Source organism: Lipomyces doorenjongii (assembly GCF_038497915.1).
Source record: "Lipomyces doorenjongii strain NRRL Y-27504 unplaced genomic scaffold V1508scaffold_24, whole genome shotgun sequence".
Taxonomy (NCBI): Eukaryota; Fungi; Ascomycota; class Lipomycetes; order Lipomycetales; family Lipomycetaceae; genus Lipomyces; species Lipomyces doorenjongii.
This window is the reverse complement of record NW_027118091.1, coordinates 26124-42922: the sequence shown is the minus strand read 5'-3', so window position 1 is coordinate 42922 and position 16799 is coordinate 26124. Positions and strand designations below refer to the sequence as shown.

The 16799-nt window shown below is 46.4% G+C and overlaps 6 protein-coding genes across 6 annotated transcripts; 4 read left to right on the top strand and 2 right to left on the bottom strand.

Moving 5' to 3' along the window:
* The first annotated feature begins 103 nt into the window (after positions 1–103).
* Positions 104–3519, top strand: V1508DRAFT_461814 (Rho GTPase activation protein). Its single transcript, XM_066942820.1, has 3 exons — positions 104–918; positions 975–1049; positions 1100–3519. The coding sequence occupies exons 1-3, from the start codon at positions 592–594 to the stop codon at positions 3077–3079; spliced, it is 2382 nt and encodes a 793-aa protein (XP_066795814.1). The 5' UTR covers positions 104–591; the 3' UTR covers positions 3080–3519.
* An 8-nt stretch (positions 3520–3527) lies between these two features.
* Positions 3528–6196, bottom strand: V1508DRAFT_124622 (P-loop containing nucleoside triphosphate hydrolase protein). The gene is made up of 8 exons (XM_066935930.1): positions 5929–6196; positions 5787–5864; positions 5660–5724; positions 5347–5603; positions 5076–5280; positions 4187–5021; positions 3803–4135; positions 3528–3742 (listed from the first exon to the last, which is right to left on the bottom strand). The coding sequence occupies exons 1-8, from the start codon at positions 6056–6058 to the stop codon at positions 3633–3635; spliced, it is 2013 nt and encodes a 670-aa protein (XP_066795813.1). The 5' UTR covers positions 6059–6196; the 3' UTR covers positions 3528–3632.
* Positions 5983–8932, bottom strand: V1508DRAFT_124629 (uncharacterized protein). The gene is made up of 3 exons (XM_066935931.1): positions 8468–8932; positions 6863–8417; positions 5983–6802 (listed from the first exon to the last, which is right to left on the bottom strand). Exons 1-3 carry the CDS (start codon positions 8774–8776, stop codon positions 6336–6338), a joined length of 2331 nt encoding a protein of 776 aa, XP_066795812.1. The 5' UTR covers positions 8777–8932; the 3' UTR covers positions 5983–6335.
* Positions 8933–9223: 291 nt separating this feature from the next.
* On the top strand, positions 9224–11020 carry V1508DRAFT_417268 (uncharacterized protein). Its single transcript, XM_066940327.1, has 5 exons — positions 9224–9551; positions 9649–9907; positions 9970–10013; positions 10052–10055; positions 10128–11020. The coding sequence occupies exons 1-5, from the start codon at positions 9481–9483 to the stop codon at positions 10743–10745; spliced, it is 996 nt and encodes a 331-aa protein (XP_066795811.1). The 5' UTR covers positions 9224–9480; the 3' UTR covers positions 10746–11020.
* Positions 11021–11429: 409 nt separating this feature from the next.
* On the top strand, positions 11430–14315 carry V1508DRAFT_417263 (cobalamin-independent synthase). Its single transcript, XM_066940326.1, has 3 exons — positions 11430–11628; positions 11752–12065; positions 12136–14315. Exons 1-3 carry the CDS (start codon positions 11592–11594, stop codon positions 14095–14097), a joined length of 2313 nt encoding a protein of 770 aa, XP_066795810.1. The 5' UTR covers positions 11430–11591; the 3' UTR covers positions 14098–14315.
* Positions 14316–14447: 132 nt separating this feature from the next.
* On the top strand, positions 14448–16724 carry V1508DRAFT_417260 (uncharacterized protein). The gene is made up of 5 exons (XM_066940325.1): positions 14448–14997; positions 15073–15132; positions 15194–15599; positions 15656–15991; positions 16047–16724. Exons 1-5 carry the CDS (start codon positions 14765–14767, stop codon positions 16371–16373), a joined length of 1362 nt encoding a protein of 453 aa, XP_066795809.1. The 5' UTR covers positions 14448–14764; the 3' UTR covers positions 16374–16724.
* The last annotated feature ends 75 nt before the right edge of the window (positions 16725–16799 follow it).

The window sequence follows — 16799 nt, the reverse complement described above, 5'->3', positions numbered from 1 at the left end:
GCCAATAATGCAGAGTCAGGAACAGATTGTGCAAGAGCTTAACTGTGGCAACACCGCCGATGTGACTTTCGGTTTAGAGTTTACTGGGCTTTAGCCTTGGAATACTATGTACACAGCCGGCTCCTTAGTTTGGCCTCCACGCTGGACGGAATATCAATTTTTCCGGCGGGGATGCGCGGCGTTGTGTAAGCGAATCGCTGCGGGGGAGTCCAGCGCTGTGGCAATACAAATGCAATGGCGTTCGCTTCCCGTTGACACTCACTACCGTTGCCCGTCGGATTTCAATCGGTCCTGTCCCCAGATCCTCACGGGGCCCTCACATCTCACCATTCTTCCTGGGGCGTCCTCACTACATGTATTGCTCGCATCGCGGTCCCGTATTGCAACCGATCACAATAGCATCTGATCCCTGCGAAGTTAAATTCATTCCTGCTTTGTACGAGTGCAACCCGGCGTTTCGGCCCCTTTTTGCCCCTTTTCATCTCGTCGCTGACCACCATATCCCGTTGCCATCGCCTGAATTTGTCTTGTCGATCTTTATCCTACTTTGAAGTCCTCTACCAGCATCATCTTGTAATCCAAGACGTGGTAATGGCGGCGGTGACCGCCTTGTCTGCTCCGCAGGCACGTTCGCAACAACCAACGATGGCCGAACTCGCCGCTAGAAGGGTCTCCTCTGGCACCCGCAGCAATCGGCAGTCGAAGCGGTACTCTGTTACAGCTCTTTACGTGTCCATGTCTACCGCTGAGCATGACGTGGACGTCGACGATGATTTAGCGCGCGCACAAAAGAGGCTGCGAGATTTCAAGGCGAAGATATCGGCGCAGTCAAAGAAAAACTTTCTGTTGGAACGGGATGTGCGGTATTTGGATTCACGGATTGCGCTGCTGATCCAGAATAAGATCGCGTTGGAAGAGGTATATCTTGTCCTTCGGTAATTGTGAGCTGATGAATCTAACTTGAAGTAACGCAGCAGGCTGAGGTTACCAGTCGGCTGGACGAGAGTGATCTACAAGACGGAACAATTCTAGATCACCGCAAAGTGGATGTATGTGATCTGTTTAGTCATTCTGTCAACGGTTTTGCTAACGGAAGCAGAGCTACGGAAATCTGTTCTTCTTGCTGCAGACGGAGCCTCGTTATATCGCAACATTATGTCGGCTAATATCAATAGCTGAAATTGATTCATTTCTTCAGACTGTCATGTTTACCATTTATGGAAATCAGTATGAACAGCGAGAGGAGCATCTTCTACTAACAATGTTTCAATCCGTCTTGGCGTCCCAGTTCGAGGCTGCGACTGAATTTTCGTCTCTGTTACGAGCCAATACTCCCGTATCACGGATGATGACAACATACACGCGCCGTGGTCCAGGACAGAGCTATCTCAAATCTGTGCTGTCGGAGCAGATTAACGACTTGAGCGGTCATCTCGACCTCGATCTTGAAATCAATCCTCTTAAAGCTTATGAACAAGTGTATGCAGAGGCACTTAAACGTGCAAATGGCAATGCCGACCATGTTGACATGCAAAAGTCTGTTTCTGCAGAAGATGCGGCTGTCAATGCGGAAGTTTTGGAGACCATTCGTCCTCGACTATCGACACTGCTCACCGTTGCAAATTCTATTCTCAGTAAGATCATCGATTCCCTTGATTTGGTTCCATATGGAATTCGGTGGATCTGTAAGCAGATTCGGAGTCTTACTAGGCGGAAATATCCTAGCACTGAAGATTCGGCGGTCTGTACTCTAATTGGCGCATTCTTTTTCCTACGATTTATCAATCCTGCTATTGTTACACCGCATTCTTACATGCTAGTCGACTCCCTTCCGGCCGACAATCCTCGTCGGACACTTACACTAATTGCCAAGATGCTCCAGGCTGTGGCAAACAAGTCAACCTATTCGAAGGAACCATACATGGCGTCAGTGTCGGCGTTCGTGGATGGCAACAAGGTTCGCATGAATAAATTTCTCAATGATCTCTGCGACGTACCTGATTTCTACGAGACTCTTGAACTCGACCAATATGTCGCATTATCGAAGAAAGATATTATACTCTCAATCACAATCAACGAAATATACAGTATGCATGCTCTCTTAGAGCAGCACGTGAGTACTCTTTCCCCGGACAAGTCGTCGCATCTATCTGTGATCCTACGGGATGTTGGGCCACCACCTGCTTTGCTTCCCCGTTCAGAGAATTTTACTCTCCAATTGCCTTTGTTTAGCCGATTTGAAGCACAGATTGAAGATCTCGGAGCTGCATTGGACATCACGCAAGCCGATGTTTTGTTTATGGAAGCCAAGTCGCTGTTAATCCAGATAATTCGATCCCTCCCCTCTAGCGGTCTTGTTTCCGCGCGTCCTCTGGATCTTCATAGTATCGCGTCCTTGGCGGCTGCTACACCAAAGGACCCTGTCTTGGCCAAGAAAGGCATAAGAGCATTGGGGTTATTAAAGGAGTTGAAGGGACACAATATTCTGCAGGACATGACTTCAGACAGCAACCCACTTGCTGAAGAAATTGCAGAAGAACTAGCGCAACTGGGATCGATAAGAGAGAAGGTATTGGGGGAGGTTCAATCTCTTGAGTCTGTGCTTAGAACAATCAAGGATCACAACGAGTATCTTCACAGTCAGCTTGAGACCTATAAATCGTACCTTCGCAATGTTCGAATTCAGTCTGGACCGAAAAAGTCGTCGGTCAACGATCGCGTCGGTTTAATAGCCATTCACGGCAAAGGACGGAAGGAACCAAAAACTCAATATCTGGGACCTTACAAATACTCTCAACATGCTCTTCAGAAGGAAGGTGTTATCACCGTGTGCAATGTTCCGCAAAATCGTGTCAATAACTTGTACTTCTACATATCTTCGCCAACTCCCGGGACTTTCGTGGTGTCATTGAACTATAAGGGTAGAATTCGGGGTTTGTTAGAACTGAACCTGAAGCTTGACGATTTACTCGAAATGATTGGGAATGGCGTCGAAGTCCTGGATCTGGAGTACGTCGTTGTCAACGTTCCAGGGATGCTTGAATTTCTGCAACGACAGTTCTCGAGGAGACGGTGGTAACGGTAAAGTTTCTCCATATTCTTAGTCATGTCATGTTATGCACTTTGTATGATATTGTAGTGGTGTAATTGTTGGGCTTATTAAGTGTATTTTGAATTTAAATTAATCGGTTAGACCGGCGGTCTATATTTGGCGCACCTATTTGCTGTTATTCGAAGGGTATTGTGTCGGGATTATGTTATGTAATGTTCTCTTCCTAATTATTATGTGCAAGTATTAAAGTAATGGAGCCGTGTGAATAATTTATAGGAGTTTTACATCCAAGACTCCATGTCGGCCAAGACATGTAATTGATGATCCTTAGTTGTGGCCAGTGGGAGCTGTTTCTTGTTGGACATCGGTTTTTGAAATCTGTTTGCGAGACTGCAAATTCTATAGAAGTCACATCGCGTTAATGCAATATCGGCGAGCTCTTACTCCGCTATTTAGATACGCAGCACTCAGCGAGTCAGGTGAGAAAAATATTGGAGTAATAATTAGTAGACCTGTAGACAACAACCAATCTCCTGTCATGCTATAATACAAACTGAACTATATATTATATATTACATATCTATGCTCTCCCTCTCCGTACTTGGTAGTACTCAGGTGCTGCCTCCAATAGCCAGTCTCTCTCGATCTTGCTGATACCCAGTATGTACGTTTTCTCGCCCAATTCGATCACTGCGCAAATGTTAGAACACTGCTAATGAAATCTTGCGGGATACTAAATGATCAGCCTACCTTCGGAATATATAACCCATTCAGCACTTCGGCTAAACATTACTGATGAAGGATGAGGCCAGACAATCTTCTCCGATCCCACAAGCTTAAACGATCCATCAGGCTGCATTGTTGCTGCGTTAGCAAAATAGCCGCTAACAAGGCATTTTATGATTATCTCCGCATCAGTTGCTAGTAATGATGTGGAAGCTGGAACCTTGACGCCGAGTTTCTCAAGGTAACGGGCCAGTTGGTTCCGCACGCTCACAGCTCGTGAGAGTGATTTATAGTTAAGATATTTGTCATGAGCCCATTTCGAGGATCGTTTGCCGCGAATCGTAAACGCTTGATATACTGGCAATTGCAGTTAGTAGATGTCTTAAACAGTAATATGTTCGTCCGTACCATTGTATAGTGTCAAATGATCGCCTTCATCTACAGTGAACTTTAGATGCTCCATTTCCGCAGCAGCTTGGCCGTCTTCTGGTTGATAAAACACATTTTCGACAGACATCATCGCAGCGATCTTAAGTATTTGATCCATACACCCAAAATTCTGAGATGCCAAGAGGATCTTGGAAAGCATAGGATCTAATGGTAGTTCTGCCATTCTCTCGCCAAGAGGCGGCGTCAATTTGCCATACTGGTCCACAGCACCAAGAGAAAACAACATTTCAAGAGCGTTAACAACCAATTCCACAGGGGGTGGCGTAATCATGTCTAGTTTGGCGATATTCTCAATTCCGAGTGATTTCAGCTGCAATAAGGGACCAGCCAAGTTAGTTCGTTGTATCTCGGGCACGGAAAGGTCCGGGAGTATCATTTCTGCAGCCTGACTCGTGTATAACCTAAAGCATTTACCGGGTTTCGTCCGACCTGCCCTTCCGGCACGCTGAATAGCTGCTGCCTTCGACACCGGACTGACAATTAGCGATTCGATTTTAGACGTAGGATCGTACGCCCGAAGTTTGACGTAGCCACAGTCGATGACGTAGACAATACCATCAATAGTGACACTAGCCTCGGCAATGTTTGTTGCAATAACAACTTTCCGTGTATTCTCTGGGGCAGGATCAAAAATTCGAATCTGTTGATCTTGAGGCAGACCTGCATACAGCGGCAGCGGAAGTAGATTTGCTTGATTGTTGTCGTCTGTCGCCGACGTATTACGAATGGCTTCGACAACGGTATTGATCTCGTCACGTCCGGTTAGAAATGCAAGTATGTCGCCTTCCGGTTCCTGGAGCAATTCTGGATTAAAATCCACAAAAAGAAAGAAGACATGAAATTTTACCTCGTTATGTATATCAATGATAGTTCGTATCGTTTTTTCAACATAATTCTCGGTCGGCTCAGGCAGATACAGAATATCCACGGGGAACGATTTTCCCTCGATACTAATAATACTGGTATCGGGACCAAAAAAGTTCGCAAACTCCTCTGCTTGCAACGTCGCACTTGAAATTATCAACCGTAAATCGTTTCGTTTCCGGATCACCCTGTAACCTTATGATTAGACCATGAAATGAAAACTAGGACTACTTGGATTACTCTTTCAAACATACTTCTTCAGTATGCAAAGCAGGACATCCGTGTATATACTCCTCTCGTGCACTTCATCAATAATAACAACGCTATACCGCGAGAGCAATGGGTCTACCAATAATTCTCGCAATAGCATACCGTCTGTCACATATTTGATGCGCGTGATCTCAGACGTCATGTCCTCAAACCGTATGGAGTAGCCAACTGTCTGACCGATTTGACAGCCAATTTCTTCGGCAACCCGTGTTGCTACCGATATTGCTGCTACTCGCCGAGGCTACTCAACGTCGTTAATTATCATCGAGCCAATATATCGGACAGTTGATTACGAACTTGTGTGCAAACAATTGCTTTTGATTGGGAGGTCCATCCTTCTTCATAAAGGTATTGCGTCAGCTCTAGATCACATGTAAGTCATATCCACAGAAGGTAACCAATGGCCCATTGAGCGTAAACATACGTGTGCTCTTTCCGGACCCTGTGTGTCCAATTAGGACAACCACAGGCGAGGTTTCTACAATATACAACAGTGCCTGGCCTAATATAAACTGCATTAGCCAGACATATTTAATAGCATTGCGATATCTCTAGATCAAACATACGATGCCGAAATATCGGGAGTAGTTCGCGCTGCCGCCGAATCGACGCGACTTTGAACTGCGCGCTCACTGAAGCAGTGCGTAAACCAGTGTATGGCCCAGTGTCATTGGCATCATTAATTCTGTGGCTCATTGCGTCTCGGTCATTAATAATTGTGATCGTGGCCCGACCTCTAATCGTCAGCTAACAACAAAATTCACTCCAAGCCCTAACCCACAACATGACTGCACTTAATTAACCGTGCTTGTAACTATGGTTTGATTCTTTGGAACGACGTGAAAATTCGGTAGGGCTAGCCTCGTTTCTAGATATCCTGCAGTCGATTTCATTGTACCCTAACTACCAAAGACGCTATCTGCACATCTATATACACGATAAAGTGGTGAGACCACGCGACAGAAGTAACCAATCAAATTAATTCAAACCAATCCGTCCAATCGATCAAATTTCTCGGCAAACGATTCTCCGCATCTTTCCAAGGCACTCCGATGCTTTCTCTCATCATGTCATACACAAATTTTCCATTCGGCTTTACTTCTCTGTTATGCGCGAGTTCGTTGAACATATACAACCAAGCGAGAGCGTTACCAACGGTATACACCTCATCACTAACAGACGTCTTTCCATAATCAGAGAGTGCTTTGTATTTCTCACCGTCCATTAGAAGCTCGTACATATTGTCAGCAACAGCTTGGGTGTCGCCAACCTCACAGAGGTACCCATTTCGACCGTTTTGGACCTGCAATGCGATACCGCCGGCACGATATGCGATTATCGGCTTGCCTTTGTGAATAGCTTCCGAAACCTTAACTTCAAAGCCTTCACGATGTGATAGCTGAAGAACTACCGTCGCATTCGAGAGAAGGCAGTTGAGCACTATAATTGCACAAGTTAGCCAAAGCAATTGGGTACCAGATAAAACCATTCGAAACTCACATTGGTCACTTGGACCCAAGTGCATGATTATGATATCGCTCGCAATGGTATCATATTCCTCAGTGGCAATCATGTTGACAGTCTCATCGTACACTATCATTCCATCTGGATCATCAATGGCTCCGTGACCAGCTATGACCAGCTGCGGAATTTTTCTGAGCGGGAGCTCGTAATCCATCATCTCACGGAGCTTTCTGTATGACTCCAGGACGTCCGGGATACCTTTACTGGGGTCGAATCGAGCAATCTGGCAAATATATGGACGCATCGGGAAGACAAGCTTATTGGCCTTGACTTCCTCACATTGTTTCTTGAACTGGCCCATATAATAGAAAGTGTCCCAACGCGACAAGTCTTTGTTAAGACCATCTAACCATTCGGTTGCGGCACCCATCAAACCAACTTTCTCAATGTCTACAACATCTGGGACAAAACCTTTTACTGGGTGAGATATGAAAACTTCCGCCTCCTTGATGCCTGCGTCCCACAGATAATCCCAGACACCTTCTTGTGGTGATCCGTTCTGATTAATCAAGTCTGATCTGATTTCAATATGCGACCGATAGATGACCTTAATACCCGCTTCTTTTGCTTTGGGAATCAAACCGACCACCTGTGGATCATCAAACACTGCGATATCAACACCCGGCGGTTTGTCAGAATCCAAAGGTCCGGTCGCCCAATAGCGATCATAATTCGACTCAATCCATTTCGAAAAGTGATCTTTCTGGGCATCCGTAAGGCGAAGAGATGGATCTGCGACACCTTGGATAATATTGTGATTGTTCTTCGTGATTCTGAACACGCTCGGATTCGGCTTTGGAACATACCATGTCGCTTGAATATCGAGCAGTTTGAACAGTCGGATTAAGGCGTGTCTCATAAGCGCGACACCACCGCCTTGAGGGGTTGCATTAAAGAACGCGATGCGGACACCTTTGCGCCCACTTATCTTTGTATTCTTCAATTCTTGGACAAGTCGCATCAGGCATTCCCATGTCTCTGGCGAGCACGACGACTCGTAATCAGGCAAATCGACCATATGGATTAACCCACCATTATCCACTTCAACCTTGTTTCGGTAGCCAATTGAGATACGTGGAAGGCCCTTTGGACCGAAGAACATAACAATCTTGCGTGCTAGTGAATCGGCTAACTCGTCACATGATGGAGTTCCCGCGCCTACACTATCTTCTTCACTCTCTTCACCATCCTTTGCTCCAGTGAGCATTGCGTCCTTGAAAACGAACGGAAGAATATCAAGCTCCAACCATAGTCTCGCACAAAGTCTAGGGCAGAACTTTTGAATGCGTTGGCAGAATGCAACCGCGACGAACTTAAAGAGATGCTCTGCAGAGTAAGTCTTGATTTCATTTAATATCCGATCCGTGATCAAGCGCGGGTATTGAGATGGATCAGTGTCCTTGGAGATAGTCCTTGTTTTGATAGCAAAATCGGTCGAATAGTACCCATCGTGAATTGAAAAGCCAAAGGTTATTGATGTTGTACTCTCGCCTATCACAGGGAGCTGGATGTCAATACCCATGAACATGGGCTGTGAAGAAGTCAGCCGTTCGTATTATTGCGGACCATTTTAATACATACAGTTAGCGAGTGGATCCATGGCTCATGTTTGAACTTTGGCAAGGGTAATCGCAACTGCTCCTTCAAAGTCGAGGATGGAATCGACGCAAAATCCGTCTCAATGACTCCGTCTTGGGGAGGAGTGGAAATCTCGCTGGCGTTTTCTAAATCATTGTTATCGTGGTTGTCATTGCTGGGAGGAAGACTATTGTCAAAGTATTCAGAAGTAGAGGACTCGACTGAATTCACTGATGACGTGGACACATTTTCATGCTCTGTGGATATGGCCAAGTGCGGAGATCTCTCCAATATAGCTCTTATCGATGCCATGTTGGTCAGCTATAGCTGGTGGCGATGTATCAAGGCTATAGCTCAATATATGTAGAGGGACAAGTGTGGGGGAAGTGCGTAAGGCTGCGTCGTTAGCTACTATCGTTCAATTCGCACTGATCTGGAGTCTTGGTCTTTTTATATTGCACACCTTGGACGCCGCTATGTCAGTCACGACTGAATAGCTGCGTTCGGTCAAACTAACGCCGGTAGTCCGTCTGACAATACCTAAGTAGTTGCTGTATACAATATCTTGAAACCCGCCACAAAGGTTGACGAGATGATCACAACGACGAACTGACGCTCGACGGATCACGTTGACTGATATGACGTCAGACCATTGTCACCTTCTGCTTGTCCGCCATCGGCAGTCGGCGCCGCTCCGCCAAGCGCCTTTTCAAAGTTTGGAAAATTATTTTTGTCTTCTTTTTATAAACATAATTTTCCCCTGCTGGGTTCACACCCCACCCATTCCCAACAGATGCGTATTATTATTAAATGTGGGAAATTTAAATAACCTGACTATAAAGGGTATCGTACTCTCCAGCATACCGCGGTTTCCCTATGGCAAAATGCGCTCTGCAGATGTGGTTGGTGGATTACGATAAATCACCTGTCTATTTTCTAATTATTTAGCCAAACAGTAAAACTACTGAAGTCTACCAGTGTCAGCTCTTGGCTTAGTAAGTCACTGCTTAACTGAGATGTCTGCAACATTTAATTTCACTTTCGGCGATATTCGTAATCTAGAAGGAAAAGTAGCGATAGTCACAGGGTAAAGTACTAATTTTTTAATTTCTGACAATTGGCGTGCTACTGCTACTTGTGAGTTCCCATTATAGGCCTCTCCGCGGTTATTGACTGCTTTGCAGAGGTAATAGTGGTCTAGGCGAGGTCATCAGCCGCGAGCTCGCGCGCAAGGGATGCAAGGTTTACATTGCTTCGCGATCACAAAGTCGTGCTGAGGCAGCAATTGCCAGAATTAAGAAAAGTATTGGCAACGATGAGAATCTTCTATTTTTGGAATTAGACCTTGAGACGATGAAAGGTGCCGTTGCGGCTGCTAAGTTCTTTATGAAGCAAGAAACAAGATTGGATATTTTGGTCGCAAATGCTGGTCTCGGTGGTATTGTATGGTAGTTCCAGTATAGATGCTCTAGACTTAAAGACTGACACGCTAACATCGCGATCAGAAATCCGAGCTCACGCCAGAGGGCTATGAGAGAAACTTCGGGGTAAATTTATACGTGGTAGACAATTATATGTATGGTATACTAACATCTTAACAGGTTAACGTATGAGTATAGGTTTAACTAATAATGATATCAGCCTTGCTAATGCTATTATATAGCATTTAGGGCACTTTGCATTTGTGACAACGCTGCTACCTCTCATCTTCAAGACTGCAGATGACAATGCCGAGTCCGACGTTCGTATCGTCCTTATGTCGTCGAAGTCATATGAGCAGGCACGTCCAATCGATTTCGAAGACGTCAGAGCAACATACCACTCAAGTTTTGCATTCTACACACTTCACGAAATGCTTCAGAGATACGCTCGATCAAAGCTCGCCAACTTGTACTTCATGCGCGAGCTTGCGGACCTGGTCAAGGACAGGAAGAATATTTACATTAACGCGAGCCATCCCGGTCTTGTTTATACAAATATTTTTGATCTTTCCACATCGCCATTGCCGTGGTACATGCGATTTTTAGGCGAACTTCACGCCAAGTGGTTTGGCATCAATGTTAATGATGGAGCTAAAACCGCATTGTTCCTCGCTGCTGACACACGCGTTATAAAGGAGGGTATAAGGGGAGTTTTGATGTACCCTGGACCCACGAACGGGTTTATGTATTTTTCGAATATTTATATCCGTAAGATCAACGAGCTCGGGATGAATGTCGACTGTCGAAAGCAGCTATGGCAGTTCAGTGAAGCCGCTCTTGAAAAGGCGTTGGAAGGTTGACACGTATGTTTTGCTAATTTGCAGTCGCCTTGTATCATAGAGTTTGCTGTGCTTGGCGTTGAATTTTATGTGAAGTCACAGCTGCTAGATCTGCGAGACACACGTGCGACGGTATATCGATTGTGATTCGCCCGACTTGCTTTGCAGTTATTGTAATTATGAATTTTGATCGTTGTCACAGCAACCCAGTCTTTGGTATGATCGAGCGACGTTGGAGGTTGCTGAGAAGAGATTGTGGACATCGTGTAGAATTCCTAGAACTAGCAAATTACTAGGCTTACTTCGTCCACATTGAGATAAACGCGCATGCCACGGGTGACTGCAGACTTGCTTGTCACAGCGCCAATACTCACGCGTGAAGTACAAAAATTTTCTGCGAGAGATGCAACAATTTGAAGTTTGACTTTTCCTTCAATTCGTCATTCTTGGGCATCATGGCGATCGAACCACGGCAGGTTTATGCCATCATTCGAAATACTTTGACGCATTTAAGTAGGGTCCGCAAAGTGTCACGCTAATCTCTAAACAGAATAGCCTGGCTATCAGAGCCCTGAAGCACAAAGACCCTTCCTTCCCGAAATAGAAGGTTTGCTATATACGGCTAGACATTTTGTGCTGGTGCATCCGAAGGAGGTGCCTGACAATGCGAACCCGACGACGTGGCCTCCGTATTCGGGGGAACTTAGAGTTTGGCACACTCCATCCGCTCGCCAAAAATTTTTCAGGTGTGTGCCAGACGGTTCGCGTTTCTTCCTATATACTTCCTCCTCTCCCCCATTGGTTCTTATTTTTCTCTTAAATCCAATCGATTGTCTATTCAATCGTTTGAAATTGTTTATCTTCCAAATGGTTCAGTCTGCTGTTCTTGGTTTCCCCCGTATCGGTACGTATTTTACTACAGCAAGACACATAGACTGTTCAATTGTTATTCGATTAGAGTCAGCTGTTGGACGGCAGCTATAACTCAACGCAATTGATTAGATATGCTAACGACATTGATCTACAGGTGCTCAGCGTGAGCTGAAGAAGGTCACTGAGGCCTACTGGTCTGGAAAGGCTACTGTTGAGGAGCTTTTCAAAGTTGGCAAGGAGCTTAGAGAGAAGAACTGGAAGCTCCAGAAGGATGCTGGCGTTGACATCATCCCCTCAAACGACTTCTCTTTCTACGATCAGGTCCTTGACCACTCTCTTATCTTCAATGTTATCCCCGAGCGTTATAGCAAATACAACCTTTCCGCTATTGACACTCTCTTCGCAATGGGTCGTGGTCTCCAGAGACCGGCCACAGAAACCTCTTCTGCTGTTGACGTCACTGCTCTTGTAAGTACAGCCTGAAGTTCTCGAGACTGCGCAATTAGCTTTCCCGGGTAGTACTGATTCATAATTGTAGGAGATGGTTAAGTGGTTCGATTCTAACTACCACTATGTCCGTCCGACTTTCTCCAAGAACGTCGAGTTCAAGTTGAACTCTACCAAACCCGTCGATGAGTTCCTTGAGGCTAAGGCACTCGGAATCCACACTCGTCCTGTTCTTGTCGGCCCCGTCTCTTACCTCTATCTCGGAAAGGCTGACAAGGACAACCTCGAGCTCGAGCCCATCACTCTCCTCGAGAAGCTTCTCCCCGTCTACGCTGAGCTCCTCGCCAAGTTGAAGGAGGCCGGTGCTGACACGGTTCAAATCGACGAGCCTGTCCTCGTCCTCGATCTCCCAGCCGAGGTGCAGTCCGCGTATAAGACTGCCTACGAGTACCTCGCGTCTGAGACTGCTCCTAAGCTGTTCTTGACTACATACTTCGGTGACGTCAGACCAAACATCGACTCTATCAAGGGCCTCCCCGTTGCCGGTGTCCACGCTGATTTCGTTCGTGTTCCTGAGCAGCTCGATGATCTCGTTGCCGCACTCTCTCCTTCGCAGATTCTTTCTGTCGGTATTGTTAACGGCCGTAACATCTGGAAGACCAACTTCGCCAAGGCTATTGAGTTTGTCAATTCTGCCGTCGCTAAGGTTGGTGCTGAGCGTGTGATCGTTGCCACCTCATCTTCGCTCCTGCACACTCCTGTCACTCTCGCTTCCGAGAAGAAGATCCCGGCTGAAATCAAGGACTGGTTCTCTTTCGCCACTCAGAAACTCGCTGAGGTCGTTACCATCGCTAAGGCTGTGACTGACGGCGTTGAGTCTGTCTCCGAGGAGCTCGCTGCCAATGCCAAGAGTATCTTAGCTCGTGAGACTTCGTCCATTACCAACGACGCGGCCGTCCGTGAGCGTGTTGGCAAGATCACTGAGGACCAGGCCCGACGAAAGTCTCCTTTCGCCGCGCGTCTCGCTGCGCAGAAGGAGGCTCTCGGTATCCCTCTCTTCCCTACTACTACCATCGGCTCCTTCCCTCAGACCAAGGACATCCGAATCTTCCGCAACAAGTTCACGAAGGGTGAGATTACCGCAGAGGAGTATGAGAAGTTCATTGAGAAGGAAATTGAGAGTGTTGTCCAGTTCCAGGAGGAAGTTGGCCTCGATGTTCTCGTCCACGGCGAGCCTGAGCGAAACGATATGGTTCAGTACTTTGGTGAAAAATTGAACGGTTTCGTTTTCACCACCAACGGCTGGGTCCAGTCATATGGTTCCCGTTACGTTCGTCCTCCTATCGTCGTTGGAGACGTTTCTCGCCCGGGCCCCATGACCGTCAAGGAGTCAAAATTCGCTCAGTCGATCACCAAGAAGCCCATGAAGGGTATGCTTACTGGTCCCGTCACCTGCCTTAGATGGTCATTCCCCAGAGACGACATCTCGTCTAAGCTCCAGGCTCAGCAGCTTGCTCTCGCCCTCCGTGACGAGGTTCAGGATCTCGAGGCCGCTGGTGTTTATGTCATCCAGGTCGACGAGCCTGCGATCCGTGAGGGACTCCCTCTTCGTGCTGGTGCCGAACGTGACGACTACGTCCAATGGGCTGTCGAGTCTTTCCGACTCGCAACATCTGGTGTGGAGGATAGCACTCAGATCCACAGCCACTTTTGCTACTCCGATCTCGACCCGAACCACATCAAAGCCCTGGACGCCGACGTTGTCTCAATTGAGTTTTCCAAGAAGGACGACCCCAAGTACATCCAGGAGTTCTCTGAATACCCAAACCATATCGGTCTCGGTTTGTTCGATATCCACTCCCCGCGTGTCCCCGCCAAGGAAGAGTTCGTCTCCAGAATTGCGGACATTCTCAAGGTTTACCCGCAGGAGAATTTGTGGGTCAACCCAGACTGTGGTCTCAAGACCCGTGGCTGGACAGAGACGCGCGCGTCACTACAGAACATGGTTGACGCGGCCAAGGAGTTCCGTGCCAAGTACGTTGCTTCTGCTTAAATGATTCATCATGTCAACGCTAGTATTTGCTATTTTTGTTTTAATATCTGATGGACATGCGCATACGGGCGTGAAATGTAATATGAGCGGCAAAATGGGTCCGTATATAGATATACAAACATGGTATGAAAAATTACATTTGTTGTACGTTGATGGTATGTAAGAGTCATTCTGGAATGCACCAGTGCTATAATATAAATCAGCTTTGATCAGATTTATTCATTCTGCCAGAAGTAGAATTAAAGTGCGATCCAGCAAGTCTGAATGTAACCCGCACCCTGAAGTTGACAAACCACAGTCTTGTGGTGACTGCTCCTGTATCGAATTCAATAGAATAGGGTTTAGGGTACTAATAGTATGGGATTTTGTGAATTTCGACCTCTCGGCCTACGGGAGTCAAATATATCGCTGCGGCTTAGATTCACGAAAAGCAGCCAGTCGAGTGAAATTACAACAGAGCGTCCGTGTGAGGGAGGACTAGCAGGTATTTCGAGCGCCATACTTAAGATACAGATTACATAAACCAAATTAATTGCGTGCGGACGACAAGAGCAACTAAGAATTGAAGTGACCGTTGAAAGAGGCGTGATCAATGAGATAGCATGCGAGAGAACGTCCTGCAAGTGCACATAGCTGTTGTTCTTTCACATCAGTACATTTTGCGAATATGAGCATACGACCAGTCTTGAGAACGATCACGGCGGTATCAGTACCTCTGCGAATATCTGCACCGCATTTTTGGAGTCAATACGCGATTGTGCTCCATGGTGCCCGCGGAAGGAAGATGTATTCTCAGGTTTCCGCGAATAAGTCTAGGGGTCACAGAGGCAGGGATGAGAAAGATAAATATAGACCTCTTGTCAGCCGTGGCCAACCTTGGAAAGATGGGATTGAGTATGAGTAAGTGGCCGATGGTTAGGTTGCTTGGCAAATGACTTTTAGAATTTAACAGTGACTAACAGATTCTGTGACTAGCATTGATGAGACGGGAAGTATGTATCTGAGGAAAAAAAAATTGAGAAGAAATGATGATGAGTAAGTAACTTGAGAAGGCTCGTTAGTCATTGTTTTGTGTAAGGCTGACCTATGTGAATAGTATATCCTCACTCGAATTCATGAGACGCCACTTTCAAAAGAAAGGATTACGAAATAAAAGCCGGCGGCCCTCCGTTGACCCTCTCTTTGTTCCTAAGCTGAATCCAGAGCACACGGTAGGGAAGCTGGAAAATGTTGTCCAGCTTGACGAGACATGGGAGACGATCAAACTGCGAATGCACACGTACAACGTCCTGCGCAATTATGACAGTGTGTTTCGGCTTGCGAGCGCTATTGTCAAGACGGGCATGATTCCACCGATGTGGATATATTCGGAAGTCGTGCTGGCGATGGTGAGAGTTGGTGGGAAGGGCGGATTTCTGACGCCGACGATTATGTTACTAGTTGACGAGCTTTTGCTGCGAGGGAAATCGTTTAATCGGCATATGTTTCGTCAGTTGTTTAAGGTATGTGTTTGTCGAGATTATTAAAAGTAGATAGAGCTGAGGTATCCCTGGAATAGCTAGTTGCGAAGTCACCGGATCCTACTCTACGGCATCGCGTATTGAGTCTGGCAGAATCGCAGGATTACGAATTGGGACCGACGGAGTGTACGCGAATGATTCAGGGATATTTACTCAGTAATGAATTTGAGATGGCTATCAGGACAATGGACAAGATGAAGGAAGAAAATATGCCTATACCGTATTCTGCGTATATGATGCTGATTGATCATTTGCTTGGCATGGGGGAAGTAGACTTTGCGTATCAGTACCTGAAGGACCGGATGGAGACTTGCCAGTTACCAAACGAAGAGCAGTGGGGCACGTTGCTGAGTCTAGCTGCGCGGGACTTCAGAGTAAGTAAGATTGACGATTTCCATGCAACAAGAGAAGATGACTAACTAGGGACAGTATGACTTGGTCACACAGATATGGGCCGATGTTGTCGAAGTCGACTACGTGATCCCAGACGACGGCACATGCATTAACATTGTCTTAACTGCGACGCGCAACGCTGACCCCGTGTTATGTGCTAATGCACTCCGGATCTTGTTGGCCAGAGGCGTTCAGAGCGAGTTTTTGGTTTCGTGCATGGTTACGGCGTACGAGAATCGGCAGAGGATGAAATCAGAGAACGAACCGATTATGGAAGAAGATAGCGAAGACTGGCAAGCTGGATGGCCAATGATGCCTCTGGTAGAAAATCGTCTACCGGGAGGTGGTACCGAATGGGAGTAAGCGAGAGGGATCATCCGGACCATGAGTCCTTCTATGGAGACCAACAACTGCCTAGGAGCAGCAATACGAATATGGCCTAATAGTCTACGTGGATTATTTGTTCCATCGAATCTGAAACAGAAGCGGTTGCTGGTCAAAGAAAGGTTCAAATGCAATACAAATTACCTTACAATAATGACTAAACAGAGTAATACTGACCGGCAGAGACGCCAAAAAAACATATGCAATGCTAAGAAACTATATATTATTGAGTCTTGCGTCCTCTGGCATGCAAGGTGGTATCGGATCTCAGCATTTTGTTCCCAATGTTGAAAATGTTGAATCCTGTGCCATCTAGTACAAGTGAATGGGAGAGATAACAAATGTCTTGATGCTTGTTTTGGAACCTTCAGAAAATCTGCATGATGTTTTCCCTGTAGCTAGTAT

Coding starts and splice junctions, on each gene's coding strand:
- V1508DRAFT_461814 (XM_066942820.1), top strand. CDS start 592: ATGGCGGCGGTGACCGCCTTGTCTGCTCCGCAGGCACGTTCGCAACAA. Junction 919..974: donor ATAAGATCGCGTTGGAAGAG/GTATATCTTGTC, acceptor GAAGTAACGCAG/CAGGCTGAGGTTACCAGTCG. Junction 1,050..1,099: donor TAGATCACCGCAAAGTGGAT/GTATGTGATCTG, acceptor TAACGGAAGCAG/AGCTACGGAAATCTGTTCTT.
- V1508DRAFT_124622 (XM_066935930.1), bottom strand. CDS start 6,058: ATGAGCCACAGAATTAATGATGCCAATGACACTGGGCCATACACTGGT. Junction 5,865..5,928: donor ACTCCCGATATTTCGGCATC/GTATGTTTGATC, acceptor AGTTTATATTAG/GCCAGGCACTGTTGTATATT. Junction 5,604..5,659: donor AAGCAATTGTTTGCACACAA/GTTCGTAATCAA, acceptor GACGTTGAGTAG/CCTCGGCGAGTAGCAGCAAT.
- V1508DRAFT_124629 (XM_066935931.1), bottom strand. CDS start 8,776: ATGGCATCGATAAGAGCTATATTGGAGAGATCTCCGCACTTGGCCATA. Junction 8,418..8,467: donor CATGGATCCACTCGCTAACT/GTATGTATTAAA, acceptor ACTTCTTCACAG/CCCATGTTCATGGGTATTGA. Junction 6,803..6,862: donor CTTGGGTCCAAGTGACCAAT/GTGAGTTTCGAA, acceptor GTGCAATTATAG/TGCTCAACTGCCTTCTCTCG.
- V1508DRAFT_417268 (XM_066940327.1), top strand. CDS start 9,481: ATGTCTGCAACATTTAATTTCACTTTCGGCGATATTCGTAATCTAGAA. Junction 9,552..9,648: donor AAAGTAGCGATAGTCACAGG/GTAAAGTACTAA, acceptor ACTGCTTTGCAG/AGGTAATAGTGGTCTAGGCG. Junction 9,908..9,969: donor ATGCTGGTCTCGGTGGTATT/GTATGGTAGTTC, acceptor CATCGCGATCAG/AAATCCGAGCTCACGCCAGA.
- V1508DRAFT_417263 (XM_066940326.1), top strand. CDS start 11,592: ATGGTTCAGTCTGCTGTTCTTGGTTTCCCCCGTATCG. Junction 11,629..11,751: donor TCTTGGTTTCCCCCGTATCG/GTACGTATTTTA, acceptor ATTGATCTACAG/GTGCTCAGCGTGAGCTGAAG. Junction 12,066..12,135: donor CTGTTGACGTCACTGCTCTT/GTAAGTACAGCC, acceptor TCATAATTGTAG/GAGATGGTTAAGTGGTTCGA.
- V1508DRAFT_417260 (XM_066940325.1), top strand. CDS start 14,765: ATGAGCATACGACCAGTCTTGAGAACGATCACGGCGGTATCAGTACCT. Junction 14,998..15,072: donor AAAGATGGGATTGAGTATGA/GTAAGTGGCCGA, acceptor TTCTGTGACTAG/CATTGATGAGACGGGAAGTA. Junction 15,992..16,046: donor TAGCTGCGCGGGACTTCAGA/GTAAGTAAGATT, acceptor AACTAGGGACAG/TATGACTTGGTCACACAGAT.